Here is a 19,538-nt window from a genome sequence, read left to right as displayed (position 1 = left end):
CAAGGCGCGTGCAAGAAAATCGTGCATTTGCGCACGCGCGACCGTGTTGCTTGCAACCATGAGGGGGGATAACATGGCGGTACTCGATCGCCGTTAGTCGATGTACGGACACCGGTAGATTTGGATCGTTTTTTCAAATTATTTAGAATGAAAAGTGGTTGTGACTGAAAAATCCACAAACAGCCCGTGCCATTGTCGTTTGCCCGCTATGAAACAATTTAATACTCGTTGTTTCGATTGGAAAATACGAACGATTCGTGTGTGCCGATCATAAAGACTTATTGCACGCGCTAAGTGACGTTTATGAGAGTTTGCTCTGACACCGGTCAGAAACGCGGTTTAAGAGTCTGCTGCCGAGTAAGTTCAATCGTCACGTTACGAAAGTGATTTTATAACTGAACCGTTTAAACAGCTTCGATACTCAGGTGATTGACAAGAGAAACAAAACGTTGAATCTTGTCGTCCATTTGAATTTGTTTTGAAATCATTGGAACCGCATCGTAACGATATCCTGTAAAATCGGTGAGTTATCACATGATATAAAATATTTATGTAGTTCTATATCTACACGTATAATTGTATCTATATATAATTGTACCTCTTACTTGGTAACTAAGCATTGCACGTTTCGATGAAACATTTCGGTTATCACTGTTTATTCTTTAATTCATTTGACCTATCGTGTGATTAAAATGAAAAAACTTTAAAGTTTCTGAAGCAAAATTTTACATATAACCTACATTTTAAACTTTAATACAATACAATTAGTATGTGCCATATGCAGTTGTCAATAAAGAATCGTCAAATTGTCGATTGATCAGTACGATCAAGTTTACTATATTTTCTATCATATTTTATTATTTACTCGAATTATAACTTGTTAAACAAATGGATATACTATAATATCCTTTAAATGCAATATATCTTTCTATAAGATATTAAGGAAAATAATATAGTAGGTAATATGTTGACGTAAGTTTTGCCATGCGGTAGCATTTATAATGTGAAATAAATAATATATTCATTGTATCGACAGAACTAGTACAGTTCTATAGCCGAATAAAATTTCATATAGTAACTATAGTACGTTGATGTCGCCACGTGCGATCTACTTAAGTCAGTTTCCTGTTGTAAATAATAATTCTTGACACAGCGATTATTTGTTCATAAATTCAGAACTTTTAAATGATAACTCCTTGCAAACGCATCATATTTAGTTTATTGTGTAAAATCTGTAAATATTTGGCGCCTTTAATGTATAAGAATAAGTTCCAGTGGCGGTGTTGGAACTTATTAATCTATTTAAGATGGTTATTTCATATATCTTAATGTTAATTATTAATGTAGCTATTTAATATAACTTCTTTTTCCAAATATTCCGACTTAACAGGTATCTTTCAAATAATTGATATTAATTATATTTTCAAAAATTCTTGTAATCTCAACGTTTTCAGTTTCGAATTTCTAAGAAATTGTAAATTTCAATTCCGCTTTTGCTGTTCGAATTACGGTAAAGGGTATCGAAAAATCACTGTTAATCCAGGAATGTTTCAAGAATGGGCAAATACGCATTATCGAACAGTCGTATGTTTCTATCAGACTAGCCACTCGGTCACTCTTTAATTGCGCAATTGATCAGCGAAGCATACGATTCTGCTCTAAACTTAAACCCGCGTCGTGTTGTCTCGATCTCCTGTCGGATCCAAGGTGTCCTGAAAAGCGAAGCAGCCCACGCTTCATCTTACTTGAGTACTTATTTTAGCCTCGAACTTGTAAAACGTACGCCGATATACGTGATCACACGTGGACGACATTTACACATGGAGTATAACGAGGGCTAGAAAAGTACTTACGGGAAGGTCAGCGAGAATTTCAATTTCCGCGTTCAATTCTTTTTTTATAGCAACGTCGTGCATCATACACTTACAAACGACCGCGCATTTGCTCGATTTTTGACACGAGTTTAACAGGTCTCTGATATATATTAAAAAGGCGGATTGACGAAAGTTTTAAGACTTACCTAGGGCAAATTCAACGAATTTTTAATGTTGGGTAATGTTTCAGCTTGAGAATATTCGAAAAATTAAAATTAAAGTTAAAATTTCGTGAGTTTATTGGTTGAGAATGTAGCATTCAAATAAATCGAGTTCAATTGAGGACGTTTATGTAAATTGATCGTGTTTGTGTAAACTTATTTTTACTAAGTATTTGTTATATATTTAATACGTTATTTAGTGCATTTGAATTTTTATACGAAATTATTCGTTATTTTTTAACATTCCCTCGATGAAAGTTCTTATATAAATCGAATATGTACTTATTTATTTGAATATTAAATGAACGTTCACTATATGCCTTAATTACTTGAAAATTCTTGACACGTGCAATTAGGTTGGTGGCGTTCTTAATAACCAAGAGGAGTCTGCTAATGCATAGGAACGGGTTATGCAGTATTACTTGCGCCAGAACACGTGTAACTCGTATGACAATCGGTTGAAGCTTGCAGATTTTAAATCACGTCGTTGATCGTGTTACGTGTTGTTTCGTCATAGGTCAATTTATCGATTCAGAACGTGCGTTACGTTTTGAAGGATTCTGAGACTTGTTCTGGCAGGATAGTATTAGTAAATTGATAAATGACAAATTGTACGTTACGGACTTTTGTAGCATAAATTGTTTCTACAATTTCATTAATAATTTATAACTTGCGACTAATAATATTCGTTTGATCGTGTAAGAAGTATTTGAATGTTTACGAATGTAAGCTAATTGACCAATTCGTCTAAGACTAATGAAATAGAGCTGAAAAAAAGGAATTTTGCATACATGCACAATTATACGTCGATTATTAGATCATCAGTGTTACATAATAACGACATGTTCCTATAGACTATAGACTATAGACTGTTATTTTATAATCCTTATATAAGATGAAGATATTTATATTCTGCTGTATCGTTTTTTTTTAACGATAATAGCGAAATTCCTTTGTTTCTCTTTCATTCTTTTTATCTACTTTTCCTTCTTTTATTACGATGTTAAAATTGTAACGCGTCTATCGAGCATTGATATTAATACCCATTATCGTTGTGTTAAATCATCGGCTGGCATTGAGTCACTTGCTTTGGAGACACGTGTACGTTATACTGTTAATTTCCTGGTATAGTATCACGAAGTAAATCGTCACGTCAGAGACAGTTTAAACAAGGCAATTGTAATTGAAGCTAATCCTCGATTTTGTTAGGTATATGTATTGAGAAAATCAAGGTTTTCCGACAGTTGTGCCATTTAATTTTATACAATGCACGAGTCACTAATTTAACGAAAATGCATTTATACATTTTCTGATTTAAAATTGGCTTGCATGCACAGTTATAGGTTTTATAATATTTTGCTTTTGCTCTTGGTATTGTTATTCAATTTTAAATAATATTTATGATCCTATTTTGTTATTTTGAAAATATCGTTTTCTTAACATTTTGATTTATATTATTTTTATTCTTAAACGTAGTACAAAGTACATATTCAGTGGTATATATAAATTGCATTTGGTATATGGTACAAATATAAAAAATATAACAAATCATATTTAATGGAAAGAATCGGCAAAATTATCTTTCTACGTGAACTGCAGTTATATACATATACAGAATCCGGCCGAATAACATGTAAAAGCGGGCTCCACGTGATTCCTTGTGGAAATATAAGAAAAGAATATGAAATAATATGAATAAAAATAAAGAATATGAATAAAATTTTTTATTCTTGGCTTAGTTTTCGAGAAAATCAAATTTGAAAGATTAGCTAGTATACATGGCTAATTTCGGACTGGACAGAATTAAATAATCGACAGGAGGTTACTTACGTGTGAGAACAAGTAAGTCGAAAATGTAGAATAATATTTCTTCACAAGACTTTTTATTTCCGAGAAAAATAAATTTGAAAATTTATCATAAGAATCTACTAGGCCGATTCTTTAATAAATATGTTCAAACTCTATTTGCCTGAAAATGAACTTTTAAGCAGAAACATTTTATTCTGAATTTTCGACCTATTTTCACACGTAGAATAACTTTTTGCCGATTATTTAGTCCCGACATTAGCCATGCTTAAGTATGCTTGATGAATTTTCAAACTCGATTTTCTCGGGAACTAAGCCGAGAATGAACAAACTTCATCCTGTATCTTTTTCCTATTTTTTCATAAGGAATCACGTTGCGTCCGCTTTTACATGTTAATCGGCCAGATCATGCTAATAAACTTTACGTACCCTGACCGATTCAGTAAGTACCCTATTTGTAATATCAATGAATTACATTCATTGAAACGTTAAATAGCATTAACTTAAATTCAGAAGAATTGAGAAGCGAATAAGGCGAGAATGTCTCCTCGTTTTTCCGATTTTCGTAGAGCTGATGATGATACAGGAACTATCATACTGCAGTGTACTTACTCCAGCCGTGCACACCCACGTGATGTGACGTGTGATCGCAATTGTAGCTAACGTGAGGCAACGTAACCGCTCAGTGGATATCTCACGCAAAGCAGAAGCAGTTCTTTCGCTTTAATTTCGTTAAGTGGTTTAAACACGTAACAATCGTGCTTTCGTATTTTATATTACGTGTACCGTCTTGTTAACGGAAATTCGGTCACGTTTAATTTGCGTATTCGTTTTTCTTCTTCTTCTGATTATTTCTATGTTATGATTCGAACAATAAATATTTCAAATTCTTTAACACGGTCTTATATTGCAAGATTGTACTTAATGTTTTGCGATCCAAGTCGCATTTCTTCGAGTCAATGTACTATCCTAATTATTCTATTCTTCTTCAACTACGATCTAACATTTCATCAGAATTCCATTTACCATTGTTACGTGTTTCATGAGAAAGATACATCCATAGTATCCTAATACATCAAACATAGATACTACTTGCAATGCAGATGCATTGATGATATACATATATATGTTATTTCATTATAGTAGGAACGGAGCGATACTGATATGGTATAATCTCCTGGTGCATTGATCTTGACAATATTTTAATACAAAGTGCATTTTTGTCACATGACATTATTATTGAATGATTAATATTGTAATGACATCGCCAATTCTTTTACGGTATGTATCTCTATCTGTATACGATTATTTAATTCTTTCACAGTGCTAATGGTGGTACCAACGAAATATTCGAAATTACCTGTAAGACGCTATAGCTCGTACTTGAAAGAACTGAACTGTAAAAACTATACAGAAGGCACAGTTAGTTCAGATCGTTGGTAAAATATTCCGGTATAATTCTTATGAATAGTACGCATCGCACATACAAACATATACAATCAGAAAGTATGAGGATATCGTTTTCTATTGTAACCATGTTAAATGAACGTAAGTGTATCTGATAATCAATTTGCATGAAGAGGAATGTTTGAAAAGAGAAACATAAATATCTATTTATCTTCATAAATATTTTACATATATGCATCAAATCAAGATGCATCTCAAGTATTATAAAATTCAACACAAATATTCTAAAAGAAGCATCTCGTAAGTGAATCGTAAGGTTCTTTCAAAGAATTTTATTTTGTGGATTATGAATGAGTACTCAAGTGGTACTTCTTAGAAATACGTTTTAAGTAACGGCTAAGAACTCAAAGTAACAATGCAGTCTTTTTAAACGAATCAGGATTTTCGTTTCTTTTCTTTATGTTTAAAGTGGCATATTATATGGAAAATCGTATCGTGCCTCGTTACTTCGTGCAAACTTCTCATTCGAAAATTCTATCTTCACCAGGCCCCGCTTACGATTTTCAATAAGTTTCTTTTAAGGGGGCATGAATTTCGGGCGGTTTTTGAAGCTCTGTACAAACGAAACAAAAAATAATTTTACTATCCATTTTTTTGTCATTTGTTTATTGATACTTTAAGATTACATAAAAAATTAACTGAAAAAACTCAAAATTCACAAAGTTATGAACTGGCAAAGTGGGGGGCCCAAAAAAAGGGTGTCCTAGCGTGCATGATTTCTTCAACCCTTCTGGTCATCTGAAGCAAAAAAGTCGAACGGATTCTTAATTAATATAGATGCGGCTATAGCATGAATCTTGGAAAAGTCAGAAAAATATTTTTTCACAAAATAGCGGCCGTTTGAAACAAATTTTCCTTTTTGGCATGTTTCTTTGGCAATTCCAAATTTTTTAAAAATAGTAAAATTAAAAATTTTGATCTGAGCGTGGTTCAGGCGATAGAGGAACGTATAAAGAACGTTCACACCAAATTTCAAATAAATCGGTTCATTAGAACTTGAGATATCGTGCACACCAACTCGAAAAAAGTAGTTTCGAGAAAAACGCGTTTAAAGTTTTCAGACAAGTTTACTCGGACAACGTCTACCGTGTACTGTTCATTTATTCCTGTCGGACCAGAGCAGATGCCGCGTCACAAAAATGGCTGTAACTCATAAAATAATTGAAATTTTGAAAAATCCTTTTAGGGGCATATTCTTGAATGTTTAAACTTTGGAAATATGAAAAAAAATTTTTTCGATTTTTTTCAAATTTGTAAACTAGAATGCCTCCTTAAAATGTTATCTAAGAATAAACGAAAACAAAAGATTGTGATCGGCGTCGTGGAATGCTATCCTACATGTTCACGTACCTGTTTCACCCATGTTATCGAACAACGGAATTCTATTCTGTGCCCGAACGCGCACATGGATAAGAATATAATTTCTTTCATTCATGTTAGCACGAATACACGTGTAACCAGCGTAACAGCGGACTGGCATTCTCAAAAATCGTATTATCATCGCTATATCTGTATTATCTGCTATGACTTTTATTCGCACGTGTTCTTGAAAGTAATACATATTTTTCTATGAACGGTGTTACAGATAAGTAAATGTTTCTTTTGTTTGCACTGGTCTAGTGAAAAGAACGAGGAATATTCTTGTTTAAATAAAATGACATATATGTACATATATATCTTTTTTCTCTTCATAATTTTAATGATAGATTGTCGATATTACGTGGTGGATTAATCCGCGTCTTTTCCATATCTTGAAGTTGCTTTTAATGAAAATTAAAAGATTTGATAAAGCTTCTGTTTATTCGAGTAATTACTTTGTCATATAAAGAGAAGTTAATAACTCTTATGGACAGAGATAATATTTACTCAAAAAGATAGATTATTTGAGATTGATTTTTCAAAAGAAAAATAAAGTAAATCATAAAATTATTTAAGAAAGAAAGAAATATTTGATTGTAGAAAATGTTGGACGTTTTAAAAATTAATCAACGAACAAGGTAAACTATTTGTCTTGAATTTTCTAATTTCACACAGCTTCATAGGAACTTTAAATACTTGCTGCGATCAAAGTGTGCATTATGCATCAGTGCTTTTTTCCATGCTCGTATTCCCTCCACCCTCCCACCCCTCTCCCCTTCCATTGGGAACCAAAAGTAAGGATCAAAAGGGATGGACGAAGCTGCGTGCAAAAATAGTTACGACGATAGAACAGTAGTAAGTGGGTGGCCAAAGGAAAGGGGAAAACGAGAGAAGCAAGATCGTTGATTGCAGACTGCAATGTTCTCCTTTAACGTAGTGATGGGAATGAGCTAATTGAAATATACTACAAAAATATCTCAAAAAGATATCCAATGATTTAAAAATGCTAAATTATGCGAATCTAGAACTATTCCTGTTACCTTTTCATTTTTATGAAAGCTATAACGAAATGAAAATTAACAACTAAACGCGGCGTTACGATTTACTTTGCAATTCTTTGAATCTTCAACTTTGTGATTAATTTTGTAAACTGTCAGATCTTTGATTTCAGCTATATCACTTTTGTGATAAACAGCAAGATTTTGAAATATTCGGTTCCAATTTTCCTGCTATTGTCTTTCTTTGTTTACTTCTTCTTTACTATGATTCAGTCTATCATCAGAGAGCATATCTCGTGGCTATCAAGATTAGCAGTAAGCACTAGTTTGTTCGTTTACTCGTAATGAAAGACAGTCGAAGGTAGCCGTCGCTACTCGAGGAAAACGTTGCCAGACGGCAGAGTCGGTACCTCCTGGGGGGAAACAAGGGGACATCGTACGCATCCCCCACCGGTACATCACCAAAAAGCACTGCGTGAGGACGCACAAGCGAGGTCGTCGAACCCAACAGCGGTAGCCACGTGTATCCACGGGAATATCCCGTCCTTTTACCGCGAAGGGTGCGTGTAGTGTGAGTGTGAGAGACACGATCGTCAGCCAGCACGGGTTACGGGGTGGGGATGGTATATACCCATTGGCGAGACACCAAGATGTTCGATGGTGGGGGAAAAGCTGCACGTGGCTGTACTTGAATGTGGAAGTAGAAGTCACAGAATGCAGCGACCTGCAATTCGCTAATCTTTCACATTTAATGGATCGATATTTTGCTAACGGTGCAGTTTGAAAACTGCAAATCCTATGATATTATTTTCTCTGACAAATAATCGAAAAGAATATATCACAAGAAATAATTAACAGAGTAATTGAAAAAACAAATCATCCCATAGATAGATTAATAAAATTAATCAAATTTTTGTAATTTTTCTCTCGATTTTGTTTTATTTCGCGTAACTGATAATGATATCCATTTGAATGACTGCATACATACATACTTACTTATTTGCTAGCTACGTTAAGCGCGTTTAATGATAATGCCTGAATTAAAGCACATGGATCCGATTATTTGCGTCATATTTACTAAACTCCCTTTTATCTCGGTCCAATGTGTGTACCATGATTGCAGAGTATTTTATCTGGACTGAATTTTCGCTTCCTGTAAAGGGAAATAAATCGAAATTAAAATTACGCCGCTTGAAATCTTGTCAATGACGCAGGAAATTACAATCTCTCTCTTTTAATAAATGATAAATTTTCTTTCCTCTTATCGATTTTCATCGCAATTTGCTGAATGACTCTTTTTTTTTTTTAGGGATGATATCAAAGGCGGTTACGTTGATAATTTCAAGAAACGGAGCGCGTGTAGTTTTTCAGTCCAAAATTTATCTCGTTCTTCTTTTTATAATTTACGATTTGTTAGGTTATCAATATTCTTGAAAGATTTATAGATACGACTATTTTTGAATCTCATAGTTTGACCTTCAAAATTAAGATTATGACAAATGTCAAATATTATAATACGCTTCTTTACGAATTGTATTCGTAGTCGTGATATTGCTGTAAATGTCGACGAAAGATGAATTTGACATCCTGGCCGTTTCAAATTAGGCTCTCAATTAAAATTCTGTATGCAGATTGTCAGCCTCGGTAACACGGTCATTTATAGAGTGATAAATTTCGAATGTATCTCATGCAAGATCTCGTACAGCTCGTGAAACGGTAATAAACAATCGATAATGCTGTCACACGGGCAATCTAGTCATTCTTATGAGTTTCTGATACCGACAGCTTGTGCATGCCTGAATGGAATACTTAATAAGATCATTTTTCCTCGAGCGTTCGACACGTGGCACGTAAAACGAACTCCATGCGTGTCGTGAAATCTCGCATGGGATTTTTTTTAAACGTCGACTCAATGAATTAATCGGAAGAACGTTAATAGAATTTTATTTTGCGCAATAACCTCTGATTTAGTATAAAATATTATTTATACTTTATCTGTTTTTTTTTTTTTAGAATTATTTTATCGTCAAGCTATTCTGCTTTATCAAAACAGTGAGTTAATGAATGTGCCTATCCTGCGCAATCGTTAATATAATACTTCCGGTTGTTAAAATTCCTAACCCAACCTTTTTCCTTCTACTCTCTCAATTCTTTCGATATTTGAATCGTGTTTACTTTTTATTCCATTTGAAGATGCAAGTTACTGACTACAGCTTAATTATACGCTGTTATATACATACATTTCTTTATCTTTGTTTTGAAATAGACGTAACACAATGTTCCAAAGGAAGATGAACGATTCGTGTAATCTTCAGAGGTTGTACATATTGTTCATAAATATTTGTTGAATATTGCATCTAAGAACTATTACGCTATAACTAATAATCATCACGTTCTAAATAATATTTTATTCAGTGTCATATAATAATTAACTTCATCATAAAATAGCACACTCCGTTCCAGTAATAAAAATATAGTTAGGATTTATTTCTCACTACATGTGAGAATGGGCGTACATGCTGTTATGCGAACAATATTTTTACTCCTCAACGTTCAACGCTGACACGTGCCGACGCGGTTTTCTTCCTTTCCCTTTTGCTTCTTTTTGGTCTTTTTTTAAAATAATAGGGTGAAAAAAATCGAAATAGTTTTTAACGAAGGTTGCATTGCACGTGTAACTCTTGGAAAGGCCGTGAATGGCCGCAACGATAAATATAACTATGCCTCTGAACTGTAAGTTCAGCACGTGTATCGGTGAAATTTTTATATAGGTAGGCGCAATACCTATGGAACCTTTCGTCGCCCCTTATAAGATCCAGTTTCAGTCAACCGGAAAGAAAAATTCACGAAAACGTGATCGATTCGCAACTTTCGGACAGATTTCCCTTACATTACTGCAAACTTCGCTCTCCGTGTCGAAATATATTGTTTCAGAACTCACATTTTTTATTTTATGCTTTATCTGCAAATTTTTAGTACGTGATTATATCGTTGAAGTTTCATTGAAGAATGTGAGGTAATCATTTAACACCGAAATTTTGCTTGCTTATGAGAAAAAGCTGCCAGTTGATTACAACTTCTTATTTTAATTTAAAAAAACAAGGAGCAGTAAAATAATACATTTATAGAAAATATGAATGTAACTTTCAAGTAGCGTACTTTTATTACATGTTTATTACTAATTTCATGCATACTCATGTATGAATGTTTAAAAATTGTTATGCAACTTTTTAGTCAACGCGGTTCTTTTGGTACCTTCATTTTTAATTCGTGTTCTTCCTTTTTACATTATTATGCATTTACATTCATTCGTTTATCCTGTTATCGCCACTACGAGAGTGAATCGAAACGCGTTTCCAAACGTGATAAATTGGATCTTCCTTTAAAAGAGGATTTCTAGAAGCGCACGTGCAACGCTAGTATAAATTTTTAACGATGTCCTAGAAATTCAGCGCATCACGTTGACTCACGATAAATTCTTGGAAAATTGCCGTAGAGTTCGAATATGACACGTGGCCGTAGTGTGCACTGTGCACAGCCGTAAATATAGCGGATATCGACGAAACGAGATACACGTGTGCCTTTCTTCGTCGAAGGCCTTGCACTTCCCCTAGCTTCGCACTCGTGATTCTCACGTAGTTGCATCATATTATCAAACAATTTTATTTTCCCTATCTAACTTTTATCTCGGAAACATTACAGGAACGTGCTGGTTATAGCGAGTATCAAAAATGTGTTACCATCGCCTGGCTGTAGTTCCATCATTGTCACATTTTCATGGATGAATCGAATAATTTTTCGATTTTCGATAATTTTATATTTGAAAGACGAACGTCGGAAATAGGATACAGACTTTAGAATATAGAAATAATAAAAAATGTAAAATATAAAATATTAAAATAACAGTTACAGTTATTCCCAAAAACCAATTTCGTTCTTCGCGAATAATCGATCGAATAAATAAGTAACGTAACGTTTAAAAAATATAGACATACATACAGAAACATAGAAAGTAAGAACTTAACTTCCAAGTTACGTGGTTACTGCTATGTAGGATTAAATGAGAAATTGTTATGCGGAAATCGGGGACGCAAAGCGAAAGGCGGTAGATGAACCAAAAATTTAGCACGCGTACCCTTATTGAAGGCCATCCAGTTTCCTCGCTGTTTTACTCTCTCCTCTTCTCCTTCTCTCCTTCTCTTTTTGTCCACGATGCAACCCCTCTGCAATAATCCGATTGTAGAGCTCCCAGTTGACCTTCATTCGTACGGGAAGTTGCCATTGACGAATGTCTGTATTGTAATGCCAGCACTTTGCTTTTGCCCGCGTGTTGGTTGTTGGGTGCGAATCCACGAACGCTCAGATACGATACCTACGATATGTCACAGCTGTTCCCCTCGTGAAATATCGTGGGCATATTCGTCATGAGTCAAAATTACCGTTACCATTTAATGGAAAAGATCACACTGCTATACTCGTGCTCATCGAATTCGATGGACTTTCGCGGAGGACACAGAAATGTCGGACGATCACCGGAAGGATTTTTTACACTTTCACGGCTAAATATTTAGACTTAAAGGATAACTTACGTCCGTTCTCTTAAGTCCAGAAGTGAGAATATAATATAATAACTGATGATTTACGTAATTTGCTAAATTATACAATCAACTGCGATGATTAGAGAGTTCAAAGTTTTACAGATTTATATGAAATTTTTTAAAACAGCGTAATTATACATATATTATCTAAACTTCATTTTGAAGTAACTTTCAAATTAAGTAGATAAGTATATGTGGTGACGGTAAAAATGAGCATATTCTGAATATTTTATCCTCCTTATACCTATGAGTACATGTATAATAAAATTCAGTAGAAGATATATATGCGCTATATACGTTATACGTATATGCATGCACATGTATATGTTTATTCATTCATTCATTTATTTATGATATATCACGAGAATCGTAGCCGCAATTGGATTATGCATGTTTCTTCAAGCGATTATCAGTATTGTTTCATAGTCGTACGTGGTGCGACGAAATCTGAGGTCAAAGTAGTCGGGGTAACCGGTCGAGGGGAGACGAGAAGTCATGCCGAGGCTCTATAGCTTTAGTTCGGTGCAGGCACGTGCACCGACGTTCACAGTAATCGGGTCATCGCCTGCATCGATCGCGTCGTCAACCGGTACGAGCGAACACGTGTAATTCATAGCCAAATCATACTACACACGTTAGTTTCCTCAGTGAAACCGGTGATTCTGCATTCTTCCTTGTTCTTACCTTCAAACTATACCAAGATCTGTCGTTTTTAAAAATGCATTTCAAATTATTCGTGATAATGATAACGTATCTGTTAAAGAATTAAGTAGAATTTTCTCGGCGGCTTTTTCGCGTACGTCTAAAAAGCAAATGACAAAGCAAAATACCTTGCAATCGTTAATGCATTAAATGTAATTAGAAATTCATTCGATTAATTAAGCCAATACTAATAACGTTAATACGTGTAACTCGGTGATTCACGTGTTTGTATCTTTATCGCATTTAGTTGTCTTTATTTTAAATCGTTTCACGTACTTTCACACGTGCGAACATTGTAAAGTACTTGCTTTACATCGAGCATTACGCAGGTGCGCACGTGCCTTCTGAGGTCAAGGTGCAACACACCGACCTGGCTGGTATTAATAGACGTCTGTAACAAGTGAAAGTCTTCTTGGTCCTTCGTTTATAAATAATTCCCTGATCGCAAAGTGAGACGATGTTTCCGCGCCAATGACAGACCTGGTATTAAATTATTCCTCATTAATCTTATAACGAGACGAGGATGTGATTTTTAAGCCTAGCGGCTAAGGCTGTTACTTTTTATTTAAGCATATTTTATCTTACTTTTCGTCTCTTACGGTGCTGCAACTTGAAAATAGAATATATTGTCGCTCAGTTTTATGCAATCGAAACTGTTTTTACTAATAATAGCTTTTTAAAATTTATACTGATAAACTACTGAAAACATTTTGTACGATGCAACTCGAGCATACTTATCGCAGATGAATCATAATTCGAACATTAGTACTATTGTATTGTAACTTTTTAACAAATCTGTCATACGAGTCACATGGATCAGTCATCGATGAAAAAGAGTACTTTCGCGGAACAAAGCGCATCATCGATGCGTATATGGGTCATCGATCGTTCTCCGTTCGTTAAATTACGCAGATGACTAGTAGTAGGTATCATTATATATCGCTGACAGAGCAATTATCACAATCAATAGACTGTAACGTATTTAACGTACGTAGTAAGAAACGTAACAAAAATTATATAACAAAACGTAGTTTTGCGAGAACGTGGATGTTTTCATGAATGGTTCAATTGCGACGAACATTCGTAAAAATTGTTCCATCGGCTTAGAAGACAGACAAAGTTAAATGAAAATTTTCAGGCAAGATTTGCGTATTTTTGTAACACATACATATACGTATGTACATATGTATAATATATATATTCACGAGTATAGCAATAGAAATTGCAATTATAATACAATCGATTTTATAAAGAATGTTATCAAAGATGACAAATCATCGGAACCCGAGAATATACTTTTATAATTTTATTCTCTCTCTCTCTTGAAATATGTACTCTATTTCTAGTCCTGTTTTATTTCTTCTGATTTCAGATCTTTCATTATAAAATGGCCCCGACTGTTTACTTGTCGGAACTACCAGTTGTAAGAACATCGACAATTCCATGCTCGCGACGAAGACAAAGGGTACGTAACGGGGCTGTAGCAAAGCAGCAGAGACTAGAATTCAGACGATTGGAAACGAACGAGTCTTCTCGTGACGATACATCTTTAACGCCACCGGAAAGTCCTCTATGGGATCCAGAGAGTCCCAGTGTCTCTTGTGCCCCGATCATTGTCGCTTCTTCCTCTGCGAACGTTTCGGCTAGAGTTCCAGCGGATATAAAGGAACATTGGAAGGTGTTCCTAGCGAGACGGAAAGGTGTGCCTTTTAGTGTAATTGACGGTAAATGGACAATATAGAAAAAGAGTAGCTTTTGCAGTGAAAGTTTTATTAAAAAGTGAAGTGATCTTTTACTTGCATCATTCTTTCGGCGAGTAATAATCGCTTGAATAATAATTTTAAATATTTTTAATATTTCCCAAAGGAACTGCAAGTAACGATTTATCTATATCAAATATGAATTTACTCATCCGATAGAAATTGTAGAAAGGAGAATTTTTATTTAATTTTGGGATCATTGAGAAAGAAATTTGTGAATTGCGGAAATTATTATATATCGTTAAGTGTAGAAAATTTGTTCAAAATACAAGCTACTCTAAAATATATTATCATAAATCGCAGGTCTTTTAGATATCGTTGTACGTACGATGGCTTTGATTCGACGAAACAACATCCTTCAAGAAAGAGTGAATGCTTTGCGTGCAGAGACTCGAGATTTCATTCATTCGGTGTTGAATAATCCCGAAAACAAATGCATACAACAGAGATTGGACGCGATAGACTGCAAGGAAGCGGATGTGTCCTCGTCGACAGAGGAAACCATAGCAAGACCGTCCCTTCCGCCTACGCCGGACTCGACGAATTCTTCGTCGAATGATATCACATCGACCTGTGATGGCAACGAAAGCACTTCTGAACGATTCTCCAACGACGAATCATAATATTTGAGAATCGTGCGCAAACGAAAGATAAAAGTTGGAAGCGAAACCAAACGGAATGAGATGTTGATCGGTTACTTGATTTGAGTAGCCTGAGTCGCTTTGTCGGTACACATAATATAGCAATCGAACGATTAATACGATCGCTTCTTGATCGAACAAGATGAGAAATGAAGGTTTTACTGATGATGATACGAATTAAGTTGAATCGATGAATTTCTTAAAGTTTGTTTTTTTAATCGGTTTGCATATAAGATGATCGGTATCTAATTTATATTGAATTTATGTTATCTTTGTATTTTAGACATGTTAAGCATTTAAAGATTGATCCACACGAGGATTATAATTTTCATTCATTTTATCTTATACATTTCAATTATCAAAAATTCTATCGACCGATAAAGACTACCTATATTGTAGATTAGAATTCAAAAAGTAAAACTTAAAAATACAAATGATTCATTAACGAAGGAGAGATTACATAAAATTGTACGTAATGTATATAATAACGAACTCAAAAGAAATTATTCTGTTAAACAAAGATCGAGTTCTCCAAGATTATTTTTTTTCTTTTTTCTTTTTTCTTTTTTTTCTCCTTCAAAAAATTACATTTCTAATTCGTAAACTCTCATTTCTCGTTTTACAAAGTAGTCGTAGAAAAATCTACATTATCAATGAAAGATACGCAGTTCCTTATTATCGACCGTTCTTTTACCTCTTATTATCTGTATTAGTTGCACTTTAAGAAAAAGACGATTTAATTATTCGACACAAGGTAAAATACAAAAAATGCAATATTTTCAATATTAAGAAAAAGAAAAGATCTCAGCCACACTTTTGATACAAAAGTTAGTTAAAGAAATTTACATGTCGACGAAGTAACTCAGAGAAATCGTGAAATGATATAATGTTACAAAATCGATGTAACATGTAACGTAGAGTTATTACAATTACTTGATATACATGATTAGATACTTATTAACATTTTCAATGCTACATTCGAAAAAGGGCGTTGCGGTATATAAATAAAATTGCAGGACTACTTCATGTTTTAATTTTAGTATTCAAGTTTTATGCGTAAAGCTTTTCTAGACAAACTTGCGTTAGAACTAGAATAAATTAGAATTAAAGAAATGAGAAAAGCAAATGAAAATGCCCTGCAAATTTGGTGGCTGTGAAATTTGTATTCGCGTCTGTAATTCTGCCTTTTTCTCTCGTTTTTCTGTGCAACAATTTCGCGATTAATTAAATTAGAAATTGCTCGTCTTTTTCGAACAAAATCGCGGCATTGTCTCAAAAAGATCGTGCGACCGTTAACGGAAATGTCCACATTCAATCGACGAATATACTTTTAAGAAATCTACGATCGTATCGTATAGAATTAAGTGATAAAAGATTTTTAATCTAAACAGTGCAGATTTTCTAAACTCGTTTCATATCACGCTAAATTTGTTTCATTGGTCGACCTATGTTCCACTTACATACTTACATACTTAATTGATACTGCGCCAAAAAGGTGTTTGCAGATTAAGTGTATCGTAAGATAAACGCCCACTTTTTACTCATTTCAACTACTATCATACGAACAATGTCGTTGTTCGAAATGTAAAAACTTATTGCGATAAATATTAATTTAAAAAAAATAATCAAAAAATATTCACAGTATTTCTAAGAAGAGAAATATTTCTTCTTTTAATCTTCGTTTATGTTGATAATATAACAAGCACAAGTTAGAAACATATAATATACATTGATCTGCTTGATGTTAAATACCTGTAATCTTTTCCCCATGCAAAAAAAAGTTAGCAGTGTCAATACGCATAGTATCCATTAACCTACCTTCTTAAGAGAGGTTTGTCTAATAGTTTTCAAGTAACGTACCTCTTCGTTTATCGATTATATATATGTATATATATATGTATATATATATGTATATATACATATATATGCATATGTTATATGTACATATATTTTGACATATTTCATAAGAGTCGAACTTAAAAGCAATGTTAATTGTACTGATTCGTTAAAATCAAGTTGTGATCGTCTACTAATCATAGTATTTTGAAAATGTGGTTCGTGTGAAATCTCATACCAAGTCCTTCCGACTTGGGTTTCTTGTTTTAGCGTCCATATTATCATGAGCATTTTTCTGGCATCATATTTTTCAAAAGGAGGGGAGAGATTTACTTATAATTCTTCCACGGAAATCTACTAATTAGTCATAATAATTTCAATTCAGGCTCTTCTCATCTTCACCTTCAATAACTTTAAATTCTCACACTGTCAGACTGCATATATCACGAAGAATCCGATTTAATTGTTCTTCCAACGGTATATAAACAGAAACGAACAAAAAAATCGCGATTTTCCCAAAGTACGAAAAATTACATTTACGCGAAAGACGTTTACTAATTGAAATAAAAGTAAACCTTTAACATAGAATCATGCGGAAAGCTATATGTACTAATAACAAACTTGTACATTTATCTCGAAATTAGTACATTTTTTAAAAGAAATATTTTCTAGCTTAATTGAAATGATCGAATCAGAAATTATTCGAAGACCGAATTAGGGTTATAACTCACGTTTTCGCTCGGTACATTGCACCGTATGCATTAACACGTATCTCGCAATGTTTCCAACTTTTAACCTATATAGATTGTCTCCTTGTATGGGATCGATGAAAATCTAACGCTAAAAAATGATAAAATGATGCAACATATCGTATCGATGAAACGAAAGTCCCTATAAGATGTGTATCAGTATTGAAAATAATACGCAAAACGAAAAAAAGGAAACAAGTTTTAACACCGATGATTCAATGACAGATCCAATCGACAAAAAAGTGACACAATTATCAACTTTTTTGCATTTCAATATTAGATTGCATTTCGATTAGAACATTCGTGAAAAGAAAGAGGATCTTATCCGAATAGTCTAGCAGTTTTCATTTAAACCGAATATCGACCACCGTTTAAACGTATCTATTAAATCACAAAAATCGTGCCTAAAAAGTATAGGAATCATGTATGCTGTTCTCCAGTTGCTAAAGCAATATACCTAGTTGTAATTTATTCTGCTTAAGCTTTATTCTAATTGTTACGTACGAATTAGATCGTGTCGCGTTTTTTGCGAAAACGTTCAATATAATTGTATATCTTTATAAAGGTAAATTATAATACGATAGAGAATAGTGTAGATTATAAATTATGTGCTCAACAATAGTAATTTGATGATTATCAACAGAGGCGTAGCATTAGACAGTACTAGGTCAATCAGTAAGAAATTGCTCATTGTTTTAACTTTAAATTTCGTAAATGCGACCAACCACTCAAATGAAAAAGCAATTCCTTGAATATCAAACGTAAAATATATACATATGTATACGGTGTATCCTGTTTAACTGGAAACGCTCAAATATTTGGAAAATATGAGTGATACGAAAAAATGTTTCAGACTGAAGTTGTATGGTATCGAGAGTAAGATATTGTGCTTTTATCTATTCGACCTTGAAACATTCTGTAAAAGTGATATTAAAATTTTTAGATGGATACCTCTATTTTTTATTACTTTTGCATTATTCTTATTATCTTTTATTATCCTTGTAGTTGACATCCAGACTAACTTTTTTCAAAACACTACAAACTCGTGTTTTTTGCACCGTCCACTATTGAGATATGAATTTTAAAATTCGCCGTGCCACCGGTATTAGCGCTAACCGATGCGTACATCACAGTATAAGACGCATAAGGGTATTTTTCATGATGCTAAGAAACACAAGGCTATAGTTTTCTAATGTTTCAAAAATGGCCAGATAGTTGCGAACAGTCATTTTTTGGTCATTCTTTGTATTGCTCAGCCGAATCTGAAAGTTTAAATTTCGATAATGGATGGTGCGAAAGACACAAGTTTCTACTATTTTAAAAATGTCTGAATATCAGCTACAAGAATATGTAATAAAAAATTAAGGCATCGATTTAAAAATTTTAATGTCAGCCTTACAGAACTTTTCAAGATCCTCGCAAGGTCAAACAAATAAAAGTATAATATATCTCCCGCAATACCATACAACTTCAGTCTGAAACATTTTTTTGTATCATTCGAGATATTTGAACGGTTCCAGTTAGACGGAACATATTGCATGTCTACAGAAAAGTAGAAGCGCGAATGAATATACAGAATTTTGTTTG

General features: G+C 33.7%; 1 protein-coding gene across 2 annotated transcripts; it reads left to right on the top strand.

Moving 5' to 3' along the window:
* Positions 1–67: 67 nt before the first annotated feature.
* On the top strand, positions 68–18,899 carry LOC100748013. 2 transcript variants are annotated; one of them, XM_012386479.3, is made up of 3 exons: positions 68–522; positions 14,338–14,665; positions 15,029–18,899. In XM_012386479.3, the coding sequence occupies exons 2-3, from the start codon at positions 14,353–14,355 to the stop codon at positions 15,346–15,348; spliced, it is 633 nt and encodes a 210-aa protein (XP_012241902.1). In that variant the 5' UTR covers positions 68–522; positions 14,338–14,352; the 3' UTR covers positions 15,349–18,899. The 2 variants fall into 2 exon arrangements, with proteins under 2 accessions (XP_012241902.1, XP_024223935.1); XM_024368167.2 differs by lacking the exon at positions 68–522 and adding an exon at positions 13,422–13,448.
* Positions 18,900–19,538: the final 639 nt, after the last annotated feature.

Source organism: Bombus impatiens, unplaced genomic scaffold (genome assembly GCF_000188095.3).
Source record: "Bombus impatiens unplaced genomic scaffold, BIMP_2.2 scf_0389, whole genome shotgun sequence".
Classification (NCBI taxonomy): domain Eukaryota; kingdom Metazoa; phylum Arthropoda; class Insecta; order Hymenoptera; family Apidae; genus Bombus; species Bombus impatiens.
Note: the sequence above shows the minus strand (reverse complement) of the source record. Positions and strands in the feature narration are given on the sequence as shown.